The following is a 20,737-nucleotide window of genomic DNA, read 5'->3' on the forward strand; positions in this document are numbered from 1 at the left end:
TAGAGGCCCGCTATAATGTGTCACAGATGCTTGCAAATAATAGCAAGGTGACGCGCACACTGCCCAAATGCTTTTGCCTTTTCTCATAAGAACAAGAACTGCCAATAAATTTGCCATGCGTTTTTTTTTTGCTGGGGACACCTTCTCCGCCTCCTTGGTGTAGAGAGTGGAGTTATCATCCATTAGGGCGCGACACACTGGTGGCCCGGGGTATCAGAGGCAACGCTGAGGCACGGACTCTGCGACAAACAGATTGAATAGCAAACACTACCAAACTGGAGAACATAACTCAGAAATAAGCACTGAAAAGTATGAAACAAATGTTGTGTGCTTTCATATAAAATAATAAATGAACTTAAAAATGGTTAGGCCTGCTGGCATTAAATTGTGATTAACTTCCATTCAACACATTGTTGCACTTACGATATGGGTGTTAGCAATGTGCCACTGTTCAAAAGATAAGAACAACTGCACTTACAATATGGGTCTAAGCAATGTGCCACTGTTCAAAAGATAAGAACAACTGCACTTACAATATGGGTCTAAGCAATGTGCCACTGTTCAAAAGATAAGATTAAGAACAACTGCACTTACGAAATGGGTCTTAGCAATGTGCCACTGTTCAAAAGATAAGAACAACTGCACTTACGATATGGGTCTTAGCAATGTGCCACTGTTCAAAAGATAAGAACAACTGCACTTACGAAATAGGTCTAAGGAATGTGCCACTGTTTAAAAGATAAGAACAACTGCACTTACGAAATGGGTCTAAGGAATGTGCCACTGTTTAAAAGATAAGAACAACTGCACTTACGAAATGGGTCTAAGCAATGTGCCACTGTTTAAAAGATAAGACCAAAACTGATACTTATCCCGCTCATTGCAACACACACGGTATACACATACATTTCTTTTTCCATTAGGAAACTGGAGAACATAGCTCAGAAAAAAAGCACTTAAAGGTATAAAACAAATGCTGTGTGCTTTCTTATAAATGCACTTAAAAATGGTCAGGCCTACTGGCATTAAATCATGATTACCCCACCCTCTCTCTCTCTCTCTGTATATATAGAGAGAAAGAGAGAGAGAGATAATTATACTGTGTGTGTGTGTGTGTGTGTAAAACAGTAGGCTAAAGATACAAGGCTTGTAAGCCATCTGACTTCATTATCATTATTATAATCATTATCATTTTATGTATTTGAAAATTTTTGTTTATCTTTGCCTGTTTCGAAGGTTTGCTCACTGATACATCGAGAGAGAGAGAGAGAGAGAGTTTACTGCTGCTGGTCACAGGGCAACATTGATGGTTGCTGGATTGTTATGATGACAGTTGTCAGCAAATCAATATAAACAAGAGAGGCAAGGCCTTCAAGACTCACTTGTGATACACTTTTTAAAAATATCTAATCGTTAAAATGTGTTCTGTATTTGTTATTATAAAGCTTCTGGTAAAAAGAAAAAAGAATAAAATAAAAGTCCCGACGGAAGATTCGAACCCCCCTGTGTTCTTATGAGAAGAAACTGTCTTATCCATTACACTATCGAAGCTCCTTAACTAACGTTCAAAAACATTTAAACATTTAAAGGGCGATAAATCGATTGCGGTATTCGCAGTCAGAATGCTGTTTAAACCATAATTTATTATTCTGGTGTATCTTGGGCATTCAAAAAATCTTTATGGGCAATTAAAAATTCTTTTTAAGTCCGCGGTAAAGGAGACGTGGCTATCGCTGCAATCACACTGCAACATTTAGCCGTTTTCTCTGGATCTAGATAGATGTACAAGTTTAGTTACACCCGGTTGACACGTACGGTCGATTCAATTTCGCTTTTATGTTCATTCTAGTTTTATAGTTTTAAAGTTAATATAAAAATTGAGTATTTTGTTAAACTAGTAACATGTAGAGCCAAGTACAAGTACTTCTAAACGTCGTATGAAGTGAAAATGACTTCATTTTGAGAAAAGTCAAGACTGAAAATTTTTTCATCAATTTAAGGGTATTAACTCTCATGGTTTATTATTTTTAACTGTGGTTTCCGACTGATTCTATGGATATTTTTATGGCAGTTTGGGGCATAATCCAGTAAGTGATGAGGCGTTCACAAATCTTTGAATAAATATTTAACGGTCTCCTTCTCCAACTTTCCATCACATGTTATCGTGTATTGTCGATTGAATATTGGATTGAATGGGCAGGTCAACAACTTGAAACAAAATGGCGTTGTTCACGTTCACAAAGAATATGAGCACGCGCTTTGAATATGTATAAATATGTGCACGCAATTGGTTTTTGCCCATGACCTTCAGGGCTCAGCCAATAGATCTATAAAGTCCACTCGTTGTATTGATTTTAGTATTTTCCGAAAAAGACCACTTGGGCGAATGAACATAGTGAAAGCCCTGTACACAGAGTAAAACACACAAGCTTTTTATGTACTGAATGTAATTTCAAAATGTAATGTTTAAGATGAGAAACATCAGTTTAAAGCAAATTAAGCCCCCTAGCATTAATTACAGATTAATTTCCCTTCTTTACTATCTGCACCAAAGACATGCAAAATAAATACAACTTCCATGCTTAGCAAAAGAAGTTCCTGTTTGAACAAAAAATGATAAAAATGACTGCTCTTGTTGTTGTGTCGAATATCAGATCAAAGTGCCAAGTTTAGAGAATAAAAAAATATATAAATATAATAGTAAATTCAGTTTGCATATAATTTGGCTTCTTTTTTTTTCTTTCTTTTTTTTGGTGCCCATTCCAGAGGTGCAATATTGTTTTAAACAACATGACTGGAAAGAACTGAATTTTTCCTATTTTTATGCCAAATGTATTTGCAGAGAAAATGGCAATGTTAAAGTTTACCACACACACACACACACACACAGACAACTGAACACCTGGTTAAAACATAGACTCACTTTGTTTACACAAGTGAGTCAAAAAGAAAAAGTGCACTCCGCTGACTACTCACTCTCCATTAACAAATCCATCCCAGAACCCTCTCTACCCTTGCTCTCTCTCTCTCTCTCTCTAGATCCTCTCTCTCTCTCTCTAGATCCTCTCTCTCTTGCTTCCTTCTCGCCCCCATAATTATATCTCTCTTCACTCTCTCCTTGAGAAGCTTACATGGGGACTGGTGTGCAGGGTGGTGATCTTCAGGGTGCAGCGATGTCCCCACAGCTGTGGCTCTGCGCACTGACACTGCTCCTCTCATCCTAGAGCAGCCTGCCGGTGACAGTGAACGCACACATACACGCAGATACATACACACAAACACATGTATGCAGACACACACACACACACAAACACGCGAACACACACACACAAACGCGCGAACACACACACGCATACATACACAATTTTTATACGCACACATGCATGACACGCGCGCACATACGACACACACAAACACACACAGAGGAGTTACTGATGAAGTAAAATGTATTTATTGCATATTGCTACTGAAAGGATCAATCAAGAGGAAGACTTGCGAGCGGTCAGTCAGTCCGACTGTGCACAGGAGAGCCTTTTACTGCGTCATGAAGAGCTGGCTTAGATGTGTGGGTGGGGTGGGGTGGAGTGGGGGGGGGGGGGATGTGATACTATTCAAAGAGAGATAGATAAGGAAGTGTATGTGAGTATACGTACTTCCACACATGCTTGCTTTTTCTTCGACATGTCATGTGTGAATGCCTGTCGCCAAACACACACATACATATTACACACATAAACACACACACACACACACATATGCACACTGACCCCTCCAATCCCTCCCCTCTCACACACACCCTAAAACACACACACACACACAAAACACACACACATAATATATAGAACCACAGCCCACACGAAAAGTCCCTCACCTCCCCCCACCCCACGCCCCCCCGCCCCCCCCACCGCCCCCCCCCCCCCCCACACACACACATAAAACACAATATATAGAACCCCACCCAACACGAAAAGTCCCCCACCTCCCCCTTACACACACACACGCGCACACACGCACAACACACACACACACATGCCTACACCTACCCGCCGCCACCTGAAGATTGACAGAGCGGTGCACGCGGGACACACGCCCTGTGACGCCGTCCTGCCCAGTCACGTACACACTGTAGGTGCCGCTGTCCCCGGGAACCACGTTCCCCAGAACGATCGCCGCACTGGACGCCTCCAGGCGACGAACGCGACCTGAGAAAGCCGGCAGGACGGTGAAGACCCCGTGGGAATCCAGGGCCACGATCTCGCGGGACCGACCTTCGTAGAGCCACTCCACGTCCAGGTCCGTGTAGCTGTGGGCGCTCAGCAGCCAGACGAAGGTCACGTTGTCGCCCGGGCACGCGCGAAAGTCGGCGTGGTCGGCTACACTGTGGCTGGACCAGAATAGTCCGGACAGCGCTGCCGAGCCAGCGGAGAGTGATGGGAAGTTTTTTGACCGTGCGGGGAGCAGGCGGTGTTTTTTGTTTTGTTTTGTTTTGTTTTTTTCTATTCTCTCCCCCCTCCCACCACTGAATCCGAGTTATGTTGCTGTATTTAAAAAAAAAAAAAAAAAAAAAAATCATACGTGCTTTGATAATAATTCTACCCAACCATAATTCTTTCGGGACGCCCTCTCATACGGTGGAGCTCCGATTAAACTTCCAGTTAAGTCTCCGCGTTCAATCAGTCAAGTATTGCTTGCAAATTTCTGTCGCCAGTACTTTGATTTTTCTGAAGATGTACTTTGTTGCCAAGCCTCGTAATTCTTTTCGTTTTTCTTTTCTTCTTTCAAAATAGAAATTCATACATGCTATGATAATTGTGCTTACAAAATATCTGTGGCCATGTGTGTCTGGTGTTGTGTAGTGTAGTGCAGCGTAGTTGGGAGTGTGAGTGTGTTCCCGTGTTGTATGTAGCATGTGTGCCTGTTTGCTTTAGTGTGTACGTATTTGTTTGATGTAGTGCACTCCTGTGAACACTGTTGTGAATATCGTGTGGGGTACAGTGTAGGACGTGTGTGTGTGTGTGTGTGTGTGTGTGTGTGTGTGTGTGTGTGTGTGTCAGTGTGTGTGTGTGTGTGTGTGTGTGTGTGTGTGTTTCAGTTTCAAGGATGTGTCAAAGCGTGCGGACTACCCCATATGCGCTACACCAAATCTGCTGAGAAAAAGAAAAAATGGAGCAGATACCTGATCTTCACATAAACGTAAGGTGAGACATTAACATAAAATATATCATAAAAGATAATGTCATAAAATATAGATAACAACAATAATGATAATAATGATAGATGAATACATGTATAAATAAATGAATAAAATAACAGACAGATGATGAAAAGGTATGCACACTGACATCAGTGTAAAAACGCACGCACGCACGCACGCACACACACACACACACACACACACACACACACACACACACACACACCACCTGCCAGGTTTGCTGCAAGGAGGTAGGAAATGATCTCCAAGGCCATGAGCGCGCGTGGGTCTAGTATACTCGTACCTGGTGTTGTTTAGGCTACCGTATTAAGGAAGGCCCGAAGAGACTCTGCTAAATTATTTTGAAGAAATTTGCACATCGTTGATTTGGAAATGATGCCAATGTTCGTTTTTATTAGTAATGGATTATGGTCTATTTTTCAAATTAAACTTACTGCCACTTCCTCTCTCTGTCATTCTTTCTGTGAGACGATCGATGATGTGATGTCATTGTACATGGTTTTTAGGGTACTTAACATTTCAGATTTTCCCGGGTGTAGACCGCTCTTTTTCTCTGAGGCTCCCACCCTGGGCTAGATATTATAGCGCGCCTCTTGATCGCATGATGAACCCGTCACAGGACGCGTGGGGGTATTTCAAGTGACTGCAAACAGTGCCACGTGTTGCCCGGCATGCTGCATCCTGTTAGGAACATCGCCAGTTGGTCCGGGTCCACGACTATCGTAGCTAACCCTCATGTCTGAGGGCCGCCCCCTATCCGCCACCTGGGGATGGTCGCCCCGCCGCCCCCTATCCGCCACCTGGGGATGGTCGCCCCGCTATTGAGTTGGTAGCTTCCTGTCCTTGGGAGTCAGTCACAATTACGGCATGTTGATTTGAAGGCATGGATGGAAGCCCTTTCGTACAGACGTTGTGGTGGACAAGGGAGAGCGGAGATCCCTGTTGCAGTCCCACTGAAAGTTTATAGGGTGCAGACATCCAATCTCCAAGACGCAGGACGATGACTCTTCCCTGAAGCCACAGTACTGCTGCTATCTATCTTGTTGGTGTCAGACTTACTCCATACTTCAGTAGTGGCTCAAACAGTTGTGCGAACTGGACTTTATTGTATACATCTTCCAAGTCAGTTGCTATCGCTAATGTTTCTTCTTTTCTTTGGAGTCCATCATATATTTCATATTCAAAACCAGTCGCATTTTCCCATGTGAACCTGTTCTGTTCTTCACTTTTATGTGTTCCATAAGCTTTCCAGCAATATTTTATATGCTTAGAATGTGGCAGCCGTTTGCCTGACGATGATCCTTCCCTGACCCAATAGTTTGATTCGGTCTTCTTTCCGATAGCTCCTTGATATCCGAGTAGTGAAACTTGTCTGGGCCAGGTGCGGTATATTTAACGTCCAACTGCTTCATTCAGATCATCTATTTAAGTCATCTGTTTGTGAACACGCTTGAGTGAGTGACTGTGTGCGCGTGTATGTCTGTGCTTGTTTACACGCGCGTGCATGGGTGCATGGTGAGTTAGTAGGTATGCATATACATGGGTACTGCAGTGTTTGTATGCATGTGCTCGCGAATAATATGCGTTTGATTACTCTCGTGACTGTGCAAACTGTTATCCTCAAAGACAATCCAGAGGACAAGGTATACAGACCTGTGCTACAGCTGGGTCCAGTGAAGCCAGCCTCACACAGACAGTGGAACCCGTTTATTTCATCCACACACGTGCCTCCGTTGTGGCAAGGTTTCTCACGGCAGTCGTCAATATCTGGCAAAAAGACAGTATTGACAGGTCCACATCATAGATGTATCCAGCTGCTCTTGTCAGGGCCACCTTGACGCGTCTTTTTATATATTACTTGAGATGTGTTTTAATGTATTTCAGAAAAAAGGGGGGAAATACAACAAACTGAAAATATGTAGCAACACGAATTGTAAGAGGATGGCGTTTTCAAAATGGCAAAGATTTAAGTCAAGATTATTTCATTATCTTGAAACACAGGTTTAGTGTGATTTTTTTTTCATTATGCTTTAAGTGCCAAACAGGAACACACCTATGGCAAACATGAACTTACTTGTTTCACAAAATCTGCCATCGAAGCCCGCCATACATTTGCATCCAGGCATGGGCAAAGGCTCTCTGCTCACGCAGGTTGCGCTGTTCTGGCATGGACTGCTCAAGCACGGATTTAACCCTGCGAACAAATCCTTTTTTTTTCATTATGCCAAATATGCCAGATTTCATTATGAATCTTCAAGAAGCGCATGCACGCTCAAATCCCCATGTAACACATGCACGTCTTGAAGTTGCACAACTGACAAAGACGTCTCCAAACTGCCCATGCACATTTCCAAATTGCTCAAGGTAACGGCTTTCTGCTGAAACACGTTCACCGTCTCTGATACCACTGCCTCAATCAGGGGTTCACCCCTGGATTTTTTTTTTTTTTAAATTATTATTAAAAAAAAATGAAGGCGCTTACTAAAAAATGAACAAATATAGAGGCCATTCGGGCTTGTTCAGGATTAAAGAGGCTACGCCAGTCTTGAATAAAAGCTTATTTGTGTTTGCCCATTTCTTGTCTTTGCTGCTGTGTGTGCACATGTCAAATGATCGGTATAAGGACTTGCCCGGCGCTTCCTTTTTTGAGGAAGTGTCTGGGTTTGTTCCAATGTACCTTTTTATTTACCTGTGTGCTAGCTGAATCGGTTGCGTAAGCAGCACTGACTTAAGCTGTGTACCTTGTGAATGGAGAGTTACCACTCTTTATTATTTTGTTAATCGAGGCGCTTACTGTTTTGTCAGCTCACTCCAACATATACGTCGAACATGACGTTGGATCTATGTCACCATTAATGCACATCTAAAAGCGTCAGAATGAAACCGACAGTACAAATTTCATCACGCTAATTCAATGGATGAATCGCACATGACCGGTGAACACTACACACATCTATTCAGTACATGTTGGCCAAAACGCAGTGTCTTCCACAGCGAAAAATAGAATATCTTATGAAAATTTAAAACAAACTAAACAATCACAACAACCAACAATCCTAAGACTGGATGCACATGGACTGGACGGGAGCAATAACCGAGTGGTTAAAGCGTTGGGCTTTCAATCTGTGGGTCCCGAATCACGGTGACGGCGCCTGGTGGGTAAAGGGTGGAGATTTTTCCGATCTCCCAGGTCAACGTATGTGCAGACATGCTTGTGCCTGAACCCCCTTCGTATGTATACGCACGCAGAAGATCAAATACGCATGTTAAAGATCCTGAAATCCATGTCAACGTTTGGTGGGTTATGGAAACAAGAACATACCCAGCATGCACCCACCCCCGAAAACGTAGTATGGCTGCCAACACGGCTGAGTGTATATGTTTGCGTGCATGAAATCTGATTGAATGACACAGGAAACGAATGATGAGCGCCCAGTGGCAGCCGTCAGTCAGCTCTACCCAGGTAGGCAACCTGTTGTGCAAATGAACCTGTTTGTAAAGCGCTTAGAGCTTGGTCTCCGACCGGGGATAGGCGCTATATAATAGGCGTGATATATCCACATCAATCAATCAAGTAGAACTGGGGAAGGAGGGAGGATCTAGAGTCATGCTAACCTGCAAATAAAAACGTCCCGTTGTTAATTCGCATGCCCCTTTACCTTACCTTTGCACGCACAAAATACATAAACAGACACACACATATACATATATGGTGACTGAATTCAGGGTTTTAATATATTTAGCGAATGCGAGAAAACATTTCAATAAAGACAAACTGACAAATGTGCAAACGCATGCACACATACTCTCTATTTTCACCGGGCTGATTTGCATATAGAATTATGAAAAAATTAATACAGAAAATACAACAAAAACGTCAACTCAAAATCCTGGCAAAACAGTCCTGTTCTGCCCGGTGGAAACTGGCACTTGAAGGTATCCGGACACCGTGAAACGTAACATAGCGTTCCCGTCAACAAGACCCAAAACTGCAAACCGACAGTTTCTCAAAGGCGCCGGCCTCTGGTGTTTTCTGCGAGCACAACATAGTAATACAGGTTACTACAAACGATACTGTTGATGAGCTTCACTGTTTTTGTCTGTGTGCCCCTTTTCTGACAGCGACAAACTAAAATGTTTACATCAATACTATACAACCCGCCCAAACTTTTACTTCATTTTTTCTGACAACTGAAATTCTTTATCCCCACCATACGTATTTCTTTTTGACAGAATTTTGTGTATCGCAAGGGAAAGGTGACTTGTTTATATTCTTTTTTTTTTGCTCGATCGCTCGAGTGAGGGTTTGTTTGTTTAGTTTTTGATATGACTCTTTGTTTGTATGGTGTGTGAAAGATACGCGTGCATAATGTTTCAATGCCCCCAGTTGGTACACGAAATACACTTCTTGCCTTTCCCTTTCCCTGCAAAAGACGATTGCATCGGTAGCAACAAGTACATGCCGATTGAAAGGCAGAACCCTAACAACATTGGTTGCTGACTGTGTGTTCGAGTCATCGGTTTAGGACACTAAAGCAGGACAATCAAACACAATAACTGAGTACGTGTCAAGTGTTAACAATCCAACTGAAAGAAATGTCAGTGTGGACGCACAGTACATGAACTCCTTAATAATGCGCATGCGTTTCGAAAACTTCCCTCTTACCGTTCAGCCAGCTACGTTATGTCGAGAAAATGTGGATAGAATGTTGTAGGAAAAAAGTAATGGTGACTGCACAGACTTCAGGGCACTCACAGAACAGGGTGACCGTCGAACATGTTGTCGGACGGTATGTAATCATCAATGCACACCTAAAAGCGACAGAAAAATCGCCTATTAAAAAAAGTTAACATTAAAGCCAACTGATGTGGCTGCGTACGCTCTCAGACCCAGCAATGATATCAATTTTTCTCTGCTGCTGTAAATTCTTGGTGTTGGTATTTCACACTCTTCGTTGTTTTTGCAACCATTGTGTACTCTGTTTCATTTGCTTTTTTTTCTTTCTTCTTTTTCCCTTTCTCTTTGATTCTGGTTTCTCCCTACCTGCAGCAGGACTTACACACTGCAGTGCTTTGTCATGGAATGTAAAAAAAAAAAGTGATTGGTAACGGCGCGCAGGATGAGCATAATTTACCTGTGGGAAACAATGAACTGTCCGGTTTTGATAGAAAACGTGTCTCAACTTCGGATCTCTGTGGTGCTACACAAAGAACAGGCCATGGTTCGGTAGAGGTGGGCCAAACGCAAAGAGGGCCTCTGGAGGAATCAATCCTCGACAAAAGGACGCGAGATACAAGCCGCTTCATCAGGGTTTTGCTCTCGGAGGGGCACAAGTGGGTGTCAACCATCAAAACCCGGTCATGGTAACACCTCCAAACTCTAGTGACGCAAGCAGCAGAGACGAGCAGTCCCAGTCCCCTTCAACGAATCTGATCATCGGCAACATTCCCCTCTCTTTCTCCGACACCGGACTGCTGCAGTCAGTCAAGCAGTGTTACCACACACTCCAGAGTGACTGCGGAGAGGGTCTGGGACAAAAATGGTAAGTTGATACATTGAAAGACAGGCAGGTATTTCCTGTACTTATAAGTTCGGGATGTACCCCTGCCCACAACAGGAAGCAGAGTACCGACGGTGCCTGCAGAAAGGACAAGCAGCTGCCCAAACCCACTGAAGTGCAGACAGTGTCTGAACGAAGGACATAGAGAATACTATGTCGCTGCAGAAGAAGCAAATATCGGAGTTGAGAAGAGACAAAAATAACAAAACAGAAAATACATGACTGAACGAACAGTACTGATTACGGATATACTAAAGGTTTAAGATTATAAAAAAAATTAAACCACCCTCACCCCACCCCCCAAAAACAGACATGCAGGCAGGGTGGATCGGGGCCAGAAAAGCGTCCTTGAAGTGTTCCTTGTCACCCCCCGCAGACAAACAGGCAAAAGAACACGAGACAGCAGTGCAGGTGAGTGACGATGACAGTCTTCGCTGTGGACCAGCAAGTAACCCCGAATGACCCCTGCCTTCCTATCCCTCCCCCATTTACCTGCAAATGGACATAACTATGATTATGGACCAAGAGTGTGGCATGCGATCTGTGTTAGATATATATATATATATTTGTGAATTATCTATGGAAAAAATAATGAACCATAAAAGAATACCAACAATAGTGTAAGTACTGTTTTAACACATGTGTTTTACGATAAGATCTGAAAGATGCATCAGTGCTACCGGTCAACCCATGATCAACCGCTGGCCCCTTACACTGGTCACACAGCCGCCCGGTGGTAGAGGGTGGACACTGACAGGTGAAGCTGAGGCCGCTAGGAACACAGCTGGCATACTGACACGGCCTGTCATCACAGGCATCTGCAACCACACACACCAGTCTCTCTCACTTTGTTACATGACAGTACGGATCTTGTTGCATTTTTTAATATGTTCTTACTATATTCGTTTTTCTTTTCATATTTTCTATCACTTTCCTTTTCACACTTCTTAGTCTGTGGCCTGTCATCACAGGCATCTGCAAACCACACACCAGTCTCTCTCACTTTGTTACATGACAGTACGGATCTTGTTGCATTTTTTAATATGTTCTTACTATATTCGTTTTTCTTTTCATATTTTCTATCACTTTCCTTTTCACACTTCTTAGTCTGCATGCAGTTTTATCAATGGACAACCTCTTTCAAACATTTTAGTGTTCACTAAGTGTGTATATTTGTCAGTGTTTGTTTGTTTTTTGGTGTGTTTTTTGTTTGTTTGTTTGTTTGTTTGCTTTTTGTTGTTATTTTCTATAGCGCTGGTGCGTGTTCAGTCTGTGTTCCTCTGTTTCTTTATTTTCTTGCATTTCCTTCTATTTACGGTGTATGATCTAAACATACAGTAAAAGATACTTATACTCAACGTAAAAATTAGTATCAGATATTTGACTTTTTTTCCTCATGAGTAACAGTGCTTTTCACACCGAACTGTTATTACTGGACAAAAAATTTTGACCTATTGGACAAATGAAAATTATCATTTTTTATCTGTACAATTTTCCGTTCAATGAATTTCCAGAGTGTGCATGCAGTTGAACACTCATAGAAAAAAAAATGCTTTATAAAGTCATCCGAACCACAACAGTCTGAGCATTTGTTTATAGAATATTTTTTGCAAATATACTATCTTAATAAATCAAAGATTTTCCAGTGTAGCACCTTGACCTCACTTCTTTCGTAACATCATTAAATTTTGCTCTGGACTAAATTGTTTTGTCCGCGTGAAAACCCAGTTATAAAAAAAAATAAATTCTTGTCCAAAAAAGAACAAGACAGCTGGTGTGGCTGTTTCTCTCTGCATCAGGGACATCTGTCTTTGTGTCGAACAAGCTGACTTCACAAGACCTAATCTACTTATCTCCTCTAACAATGTGTTCACGTTCTTTTGCATCATTACTTCCTGATATTCACATTATTATCACCCAAACTTGAAAATGAAGAAAGGAACACACACACACACACACACACACACACACGAGAGAGAGAGAGAGAGAGAGAGAGAGAGAGAGAGAGAGAGAGAGGAACTATTCGCATAACTGGGACTACGAGAACTGAAGACAAGAAGAATCACTTACTTCGAGGATACAGTAACACGTCTACGCATTTTTCTGTCTGCAGTCTGAAATGTAAAATGGAAAAAAAAAAATGATTGTGGTTGAAAAAAAATAAGTCAAAACGTATACAGGTAACATTCAACATCAATAACATGTAGAAAGTAGTCTCTAAACTGAACACCTAAACTCCTTCACCATACTACCACTTATTCAGCTGTGGTTTTTCATTACAAGTTCATTTATTCATTTGTCTATTCGTTGTTTGTTTGTTTGGGTGTTTTTTTTTAAATTTACTTACAGTCTATAATCATTCATTTCAACGCGTGTTCAAAAGCCTACGCCGAAAACTGCATACGATATTGAAGTAAAGAACTGTCGATGATATAGGGAACAGAACAGAACAGAACAGAACAGACTAGAACAGACGATGTCTTTATTACAAAGTGTATCGGGATCAAAAGAAATACTGGGAAGATAGTACGTAAAAAGGTACAAACATAATCGAAAATATTATAAGAACACAAATGTCAGTCTGGGTGTCTGTATCTGTGCATGAGAGAGAGAGAGAGAGAGAGAGAGAGAGGTGTGTGTGTGTGTGTGTGGGGGGGGGGGGGGGCGAGGGGGGGTTTAGGAGGGGGGGGGGGGGGTGAGGGAGGGAGAAGGATTTTTTCAATTGATATTTTTGCACACCAACTGTTGACTGGAATCTGAAATCTGCGATTTTGTCAAGTCCGCTGAAGGACAAAGGCCAAAATATGGGAGGGGCGAGGGAGTTGGGGGATTGGCCGAAATTGCAGGCTCCTATCTCTCTTTGTATGCGTAGTGAGCATAGACATACAGACAGACAGACAGACAGACAGATAGATAGATGGATAGATAGATAGAATTATGATAGTCAGTCGTGTCCGATTATGACCATCAGAACAGCAGAGGAGGCAACTGCTGTCCCGACTGTTTGGGCAAGAACTTGACTATAGTGGAGAGTGTCTTGCCCAAGTTACACCCCCACTCTCTCGCCCAAGAGAGTTTTAGGACCGTCGGCGTTGGGATGGTTCCCAAAGGACAAACCAGCCCCCAGGGCTGCAGCACTGAGAGCCAGTGCAACCTTGCCTTCTAGTTTGAGAGTCATGGTCCTTCACAAAAGACTAAAGCTGTAGATTATTTGCCATTGCAATGGAGAAACCACTGATATTATAGCTCTCACTTTGCTGTTGGCCCAACTTTATATATATATACATCGATTCATTTACAACCTGCAAATACACATGTAGACTCATCCCGCCGCCAACGTTCCCCACCCCCACCCCTACCACCCCCACGCTTACCAGCAGCACCACCCTGCATGTGACTCACCCCATGTTATCGGTGGCCACGAAACAAACGCTCTTATTGCCCAGGATGCCCGTGGTGAAGTGGACGTCCGTCCGGTACACGTGCAGTCCCCGGTAGAGCACGTGCTCCACCTGGCCGATTTCTGTCACGGGGATGTCCGTGCGGGCCGACACGACCCGGATGGAGTTGATCACGTGCCTGCGGCGCGTGTAATGATGATGATGACGATGACGATGATGATTATATCAATAAAGACGATGATAATTATGATAGCAACGATCGACTTTATGTAGCACTACATCTTGTAATGAAAACAAATTAAGTGTGGTTGGGGAGGGAGGGGATAGGGTGGTGAGGGGAGGGAAGGAGGGAGAGAGAGAGAGAGAGAGAGAGAGAGGGAGAGAGAGAATGTGTGTGTGTGTGTGTGTGTTGTGCGCGCGTGCGCATACGTACTGTGTGTGTTTGTGTGCGCGTACTTTGTAGGCCTCTTTATTTGTGGATGTATTACAGAGAACAGACAGTGCAGACCGTCATTCAGCCAGACAGATTACAAGTGAAGGGAAAATGACAACTAGGATAATGATAATAAGAATAATACTACAACGATGAATATAAAAAGTGATCATAACAATAATGATGATAATAATCATTACCATCATTACCATCATCATCAAACATTTCTATAGCTCCTTCCTCTTGTTTTAAGAGGCGATTTGTTGTTGTTGTTGTTGTTGTTGTTGTTTTGTCCCATGACTTGCGCCGTTTCAGTAGCATTCCTCCTTCGCCGCTCATTCCGAACCCCCCATATACAACCACAGCTGGGTTGGTTTGTCGCTGGTCCAGCGTCGGCAGTTCACATGGGAACCATCGATGTCAGGTCGCCAGGAGGCCACATACCAGAGGAGACCCTGCACTGCTGCTGAGTCACTTCGGTGGTGTTCAGTGGTGCCTGTTCTGATTCAATGTACTTCGGACACCACAAAATAACCCCGCTTCTGACGACAATAATAGCTTCTTGTATGAAGATTTCGATGTGTCACAGGAGGGAGCGAGATTTTTCATCCGCCGTGCTGAGATAGGTGTATCACAGTAATCCTAACGCGAAATAGAGAAAAGAGGGCTTTTTCTGTGTTTTACATCATGCATGACCGTACCCAATGACCATCAGCTGCAGTAACAACTTTGATGTGACAGACTTACCCATGTGTGCCCGGATTAGCAAAGACGGGGATGGAGCAAGTGGCATTCTGCAGACATCTGATGGAGCCAGGTTTGGGGAAAAACGGAAAGTACGGATTGGCCTGTAAAAGATGAAACTAAATGAACTGTTTGTTTGTTTGTTTTTTTATCTTTTTTTGTTTGTTTTGTTTGTTTGTTTGTTTGGTTTTTTAAATGTCATTTTGCGGTAGCAGCAGCAGAAGCAGCAGTAACAGTAAAAGCAACGACACAAACAAACGCACACATACACATGTGCACGCGTGCGTGCTCTACCTCTCTTTCTCGAACTTTCATACATATACACACATTTAAAAAGCGCTCATATATTCATCATTCTTCCCATTCCCAGCCTCGGCCCCCCAGCCCCTCCCCCCACTCGAATGTGTACAGAAACACATTCAGGCCACACACACACACACACACACACACACACACACACACTTGCTCTGGCAGGCACTGTTGCCACGAAGTTCAAAGTTAAAATATCATACCGTAGTCGGGTACTCACATCTTGACGACTGCTCTGCTCTTGTTCGAGATCTGTTCAAACGAAACAGAATAATGAATACACAGCCAGATATCTGACGTACAAATCTGTTACAAATCAGCGAATATAAAGAGCACTCATGTATAAAACTGTAAATCACGCATGCTGACCACTGACGAATACTGTCACAGTTCCGTGTTGTGGCATCCTGAGAGCATTCAAAGACAGTTTATTACAGCACAAACATGAGCGAAAGGAAGAAAGAAAAACATGAAAAAAGTCCAGAAACTCTTACAACAAACAGAAATAATAATAAATGAATAAAAACTAAAATACATGTATATGAATAATAAAAATAAGTATGTAACTAAATCAGTAATCATAATTTAACAAAAGGGAAGGCATTCAAGACTCACGTTTGATACCTGCTTAATCCCTCATGGGGATCGTGGACAAAGTATATCTAAAAAGACACTGCAAAGCAGATCATCTGGAAAACAGACACACACACACACTGACGTGACCTTGATCTTAGATCTCTAAATTCACAAAGCGTTCATGTCTTGACTAAAACAAATCACCACATTGTGTTTCATAAAAAATGGATGAAAAAAACCAAAGTTCTACCAAGTTTCTGCTTTTTTCCCCCCCGTAAGCCACGTTGTAACTTTGAACACTGACATGATTATGGTCTAGCATCATTTCACAGGTTTTGTTCTCACCATGACCGATCACTGTACCAAATTTGGTGAAGATTGTATGCTAGACCTCTCTTGCAGTCAGAAACTTTACATATCAATATCACATGCCATGCTGTGACCATGACCTTTGACCTATACTTTTGATTTTGTACTTTTATACTCATGATTATTTACAAAAGTCATTTGAAATGTTCTGCAATAAAAAAAATAGTAAATTTCATCTGATCAAAAGTATTTAAAAGGTGCATGATGTATCACTGAATAGGTTGAATAAGCATACATATAAAGCATAAAAAAACATAAAATTATAAACTCATAAAAAAACAAACATACATTTTTCAAATATCTTTTTCTTGTTGCTTATAGTGCAGCCGACTGCACAGGGCCATATCAAGACGGTCAAACCATACAAATGCTCAACCGCGTCTTTTAGATATCTGGAATGGTATCAAAGTATCAGTTAGTTCAGTTATGCCCATCACTCCCCCCGGAGCATAGGCCGCTCACAACAGTCCGCCAGAGTCCTCTGTCCTGGGCTGCCCTTTCTAACTGTCTCCAGGTGTGCCCCATCTTCTTGGTGTCTGCCTCGAGGTCACGTCGCCAGGTGTTTCTTGGCCTTCCTCTCTTCCGTTTGCCCTGGGGATTCCATTTCAGTGCCTGCCTGGTGATGTTACTGTCTGGCTTCCTCAGGGTGTGCCCGATCCATCTCCATCTTCTGCGCCGAATCTCGTCTTCAGCTGGCAACTGGTTGGTACGCTGCCACAGGTCTGCGTTGCTGATAGTGTCGGGCCAGCGTATCTGGAGGACCCTTCCCAGGCAGCTGTTGATGAAGGTCTGCACTTTCCTGATGGTGGTCTTTGTTGTTCTCCATGTCTCTGCTCCATACAGAAGGACTGACTTGACGTTGGAGTTGAACAGCCTGATCTTCGTGCTAATCGACAACACCTTGGAGCTCCAGATGTTCTTTATTTGCAAGTATGCTGCCCTTGCTTTGCCGATTCTTGCTCTGACGTCTGCGTCTGTGCCACCCTGCTTGTCGATGATGCTGCCCAAGTACGTGAAGGCCTCTACCTCTTCCAGCTTGCTCCCGTGCACTGTGACTGGGTCTTCTCTTGCTGTGTTGATCTTGAGGATCTTGGTCTTGCCCTTGTGGATGTTGGGGCCGACTTGTGATGAGGTGGCTGCCAGCTCTGTTGTCTTGTCCTGCATTTTCTGGTGATTGTGGGAAAGCAGGGCCAGGTCATCCGCAAAGTCCAGGTCATCTAGCTGGTCAAGTAGTGTCCACTGGATTCCGTTTCTTCTGTCCGCTGTTGATGTTTTCATGGTCCAGTCGATTGCCAGGAGGAAGAGGAAAGGTGACAGGAGACAGCCTTGTCTGGCTCCAGTCTTCACCTCGAAGCTGTCTGTGAGCTGTCCTCCATGGACCACCCGGCACCTCATTCCCTCATAAGAGTTCTTGATCAGGTTGACCAGCTTGATTGGCACTCCATAGTGACGTAGCAGCTTCCAGAGGCTTTCGCGGTCTATGCTGTCGAAGTATGCCTGCTATCATTCCACTGCCTGGAGATGAGTCTTATTTTACTGTAGAATACTTTGCAGATCTTGAAATACCAGCTGAATTAAAGAAAAGGTTCGAATATATTCTTATTTATTCATTAATTATCATTTAAAAAAAATAACAAATATAATAATAATAATAATCATGATTTTTTTTTGTCTTGAAGCAGGATGTCATAAACTGGAGTCATGTATCACAACGCAAAACGTTACAAATGACATGGCCTTTATTTGTTTTTGTAATAACCGACTCCATGTGCTTTTATTGCCGTAAACGTTTACATTTTGTGTCAAATAATAATAATAGTACTTAACACTTCCAAGTGCTATTGTTCAAAGCGTCAAAGGACTAAAGGTCATTGATTCTTGTGTAACTATACGCTTAGTATGTAAGTATATTTCAAAGGATCCTTGAATCTTGCACATATGTATGAATGGTATGTATGTATGTATGAACACATGCATGTGTGTAAGCTAAGTCTTCAGTTTTACACCATCCCACTCCCCAGTCAGAAAAAGAATAAGTTGGGAAAGAAGTGACTCTTGTATGCGCGTGTGGTGTATTCCCCTACGTGCACGCACGAATATGTGGTTGGGTTCATTCGTGCGTGTGTGTGTGTGTCTGTGTGTGTGTGTGTGTGTGTGTGTGAGAGAGAGAGAGAGAGAGAGAGAGAGAGAGAGAGAGAGAGAGAGAGTGGCCTTTTATCGAACTTCTGACGAATTCATGCATGGATTTAGCAAGGGGGAGGGAGGAAAGAGGAAAGGATTTAGCAAGGGGGAGGGAGGAGAGGGGATCTGTTAAATGAAAACGTTCCAGATGAAAGAGACCACTGAAAGACGAACTGACCACAATTTGTAACATCTGCGAAATGTCTTATTTAAGAAATGTGCAATGCTCACAGACATGTTCAAACAGCCTGTTTATACTGCCAGTGTGGGTGCTTTTGTGGTGTTTGTTTAGTTCAATTCCAAAAATAGCCATCACGCATAGTGCAAGTTTGTTATTGGTTTTAAAGCTGATGTCGAATATGTCTTTTCATTTTTTTCTCCTGATTTTGTTTTATATGTATATGTATATGTATCTATGTATATATATATATATATATATATATATATATATATATATATATATATATATATATATATATATATATATATACTTTTGTAATCCTTTATGCCCCCAAAAGGGGTGGCAGGATATCAATTCTTTATCTTCATCTTTGTTTGTTGTTGTCGTTTTTTTATATGAAATATTATTGTAGATCTTAAAATGGAAAGTGGGGCTTACCACTGACGTGGATCTTGTAATTTCTGTCTTGGCTGTCGAACCTGAAATACAAGCGAACACACAAACACACACACACACACACACACACACACAGAGAGACATGTTGGAGAAAAGAAAAATGACGTGTGTGTCTGTGTGTGTGTGTGTGTGTGTGTGTGTGTGTGTGTGTGTGTGTGTGCGTTCGTGTGTGTGTGTGTGTGTGTGTGTGTGTGTGTGTGTGTGTGTGTGTGTGTGTGTGTGTGTGTGTGTGTGTGTGTGTGTGTGTGTGAGTTCGTGTGTGTGTGTGTGTGCGTTGAGGTTGTCACAAAGACACAAATGACAGAGAAATAAAGATATATACAGAGAGAGACACAGACATAAATACAATTAACTTTTTTTTCAGAAGCATGCTAACTGACATTGATACAATCTGAAAAATGAGAAAACTAGTCAGTCAGCTGCATTTTGTGTGTTCACTTTTGAAATCGATAGATAAGTCAATTCCGAATAAAATTTTCGTAACTTATTCTTCCATCATCATTGGGAGTTTGGGCACACAATGTAGTACAAGTGCTAGTTATTTTGGGACATATTTATTCCTTGGTGGAACAACAGGATGTTATGTTCACAGGCGTACTGATTCATACTGTCTTGTACCAATAAAAAGCATAACGCAACGTGTGTACAAATGGAAAAGTATTCTTTTGAAAACTTGAACACAAAATGGAAGCTCCGCTTTGGTCATCGAGATTATGTTCCCGCCTCTTTTTTTTTGTGTGCAAGCTCAAACGCTACGCTAAACCAAATGGGAAGGGATAATCACTGTGGGCTTACTTTCACTTTAAAATTAGAGTTTCATGATGGACACAACAATGAATATCAATAGTATCAATGAAGTAAATTACCTGTTGTGTTTTGTAAAGTAATTCTTGGTGGATTAAAACGCGAGTATGAACTAAATGGTGAGCAGCGAGAGAGGGGGAGCGACAGAGACAGACAAACAGACAGGCAGAGACAGAGAGACACTGAAAAAGAGTGCGAGAGAGAGTCAGACAGAGATGAACACACACAGTGGACATAGACACTCAGACACACAGCCAGGCATGCAAACAAACACAGAAAGAAATTCATCGAAACGCTTTTCGAGGTCAGCTCTTTGTTCACCCCAGGTCTTTGTTCCCACCAAAATTTACGTTCCACACGTTCCACATACAAGACAAAGGGGAACACATACCTGGTGGAATATAGATATGGGGGAGTTTAGACCCGAGGGAACATAGACATGGGGGAATGTAGATCTATCACTTCTTGTGTGTGTGTGTGTGTGTGTGTGTGTGTGTGTGTGTGTGT

The 20,737-nt window shown here is 42.4% G+C and overlaps 1 protein-coding gene across 1 annotated transcript; it reads right to left on the bottom strand.

Moving 5' to 3' along the window:
• Positions 1 to 132: 132 nt before the first annotated feature.
• LOC143281480 (uncharacterized) lies at positions 133 to 18,982 on the bottom strand. Its single transcript, XM_076586689.1, has 12 exons — positions 18,968 to 18,982; positions 17,509 to 18,105; positions 15,884 to 15,915; positions 15,358 to 15,414; positions 14,179 to 14,355; positions 12,847 to 12,890; positions 11,490 to 11,594; positions 7,290 to 7,409; positions 6,869 to 6,982; positions 4,044 to 4,409; positions 3,132 to 3,230; positions 133 to 239 (listed from the first exon to the last, which is right to left on the bottom strand). Coding segments are annotated over exons 1-12 (1,728 nt in total). The 3' UTR covers positions 133 to 237.
• Between the last annotated feature and the right edge of the window lie 1,755 nt (positions 18,983 to 20,737).

Source organism: Babylonia areolata, chromosome 4 (genome assembly GCF_041734735.1).
Source record: "Babylonia areolata isolate BAREFJ2019XMU chromosome 4, ASM4173473v1, whole genome shotgun sequence".
NCBI lineage: Eukaryota > Metazoa > Mollusca > Gastropoda > Neogastropoda > Buccinidae > Babylonia > Babylonia areolata.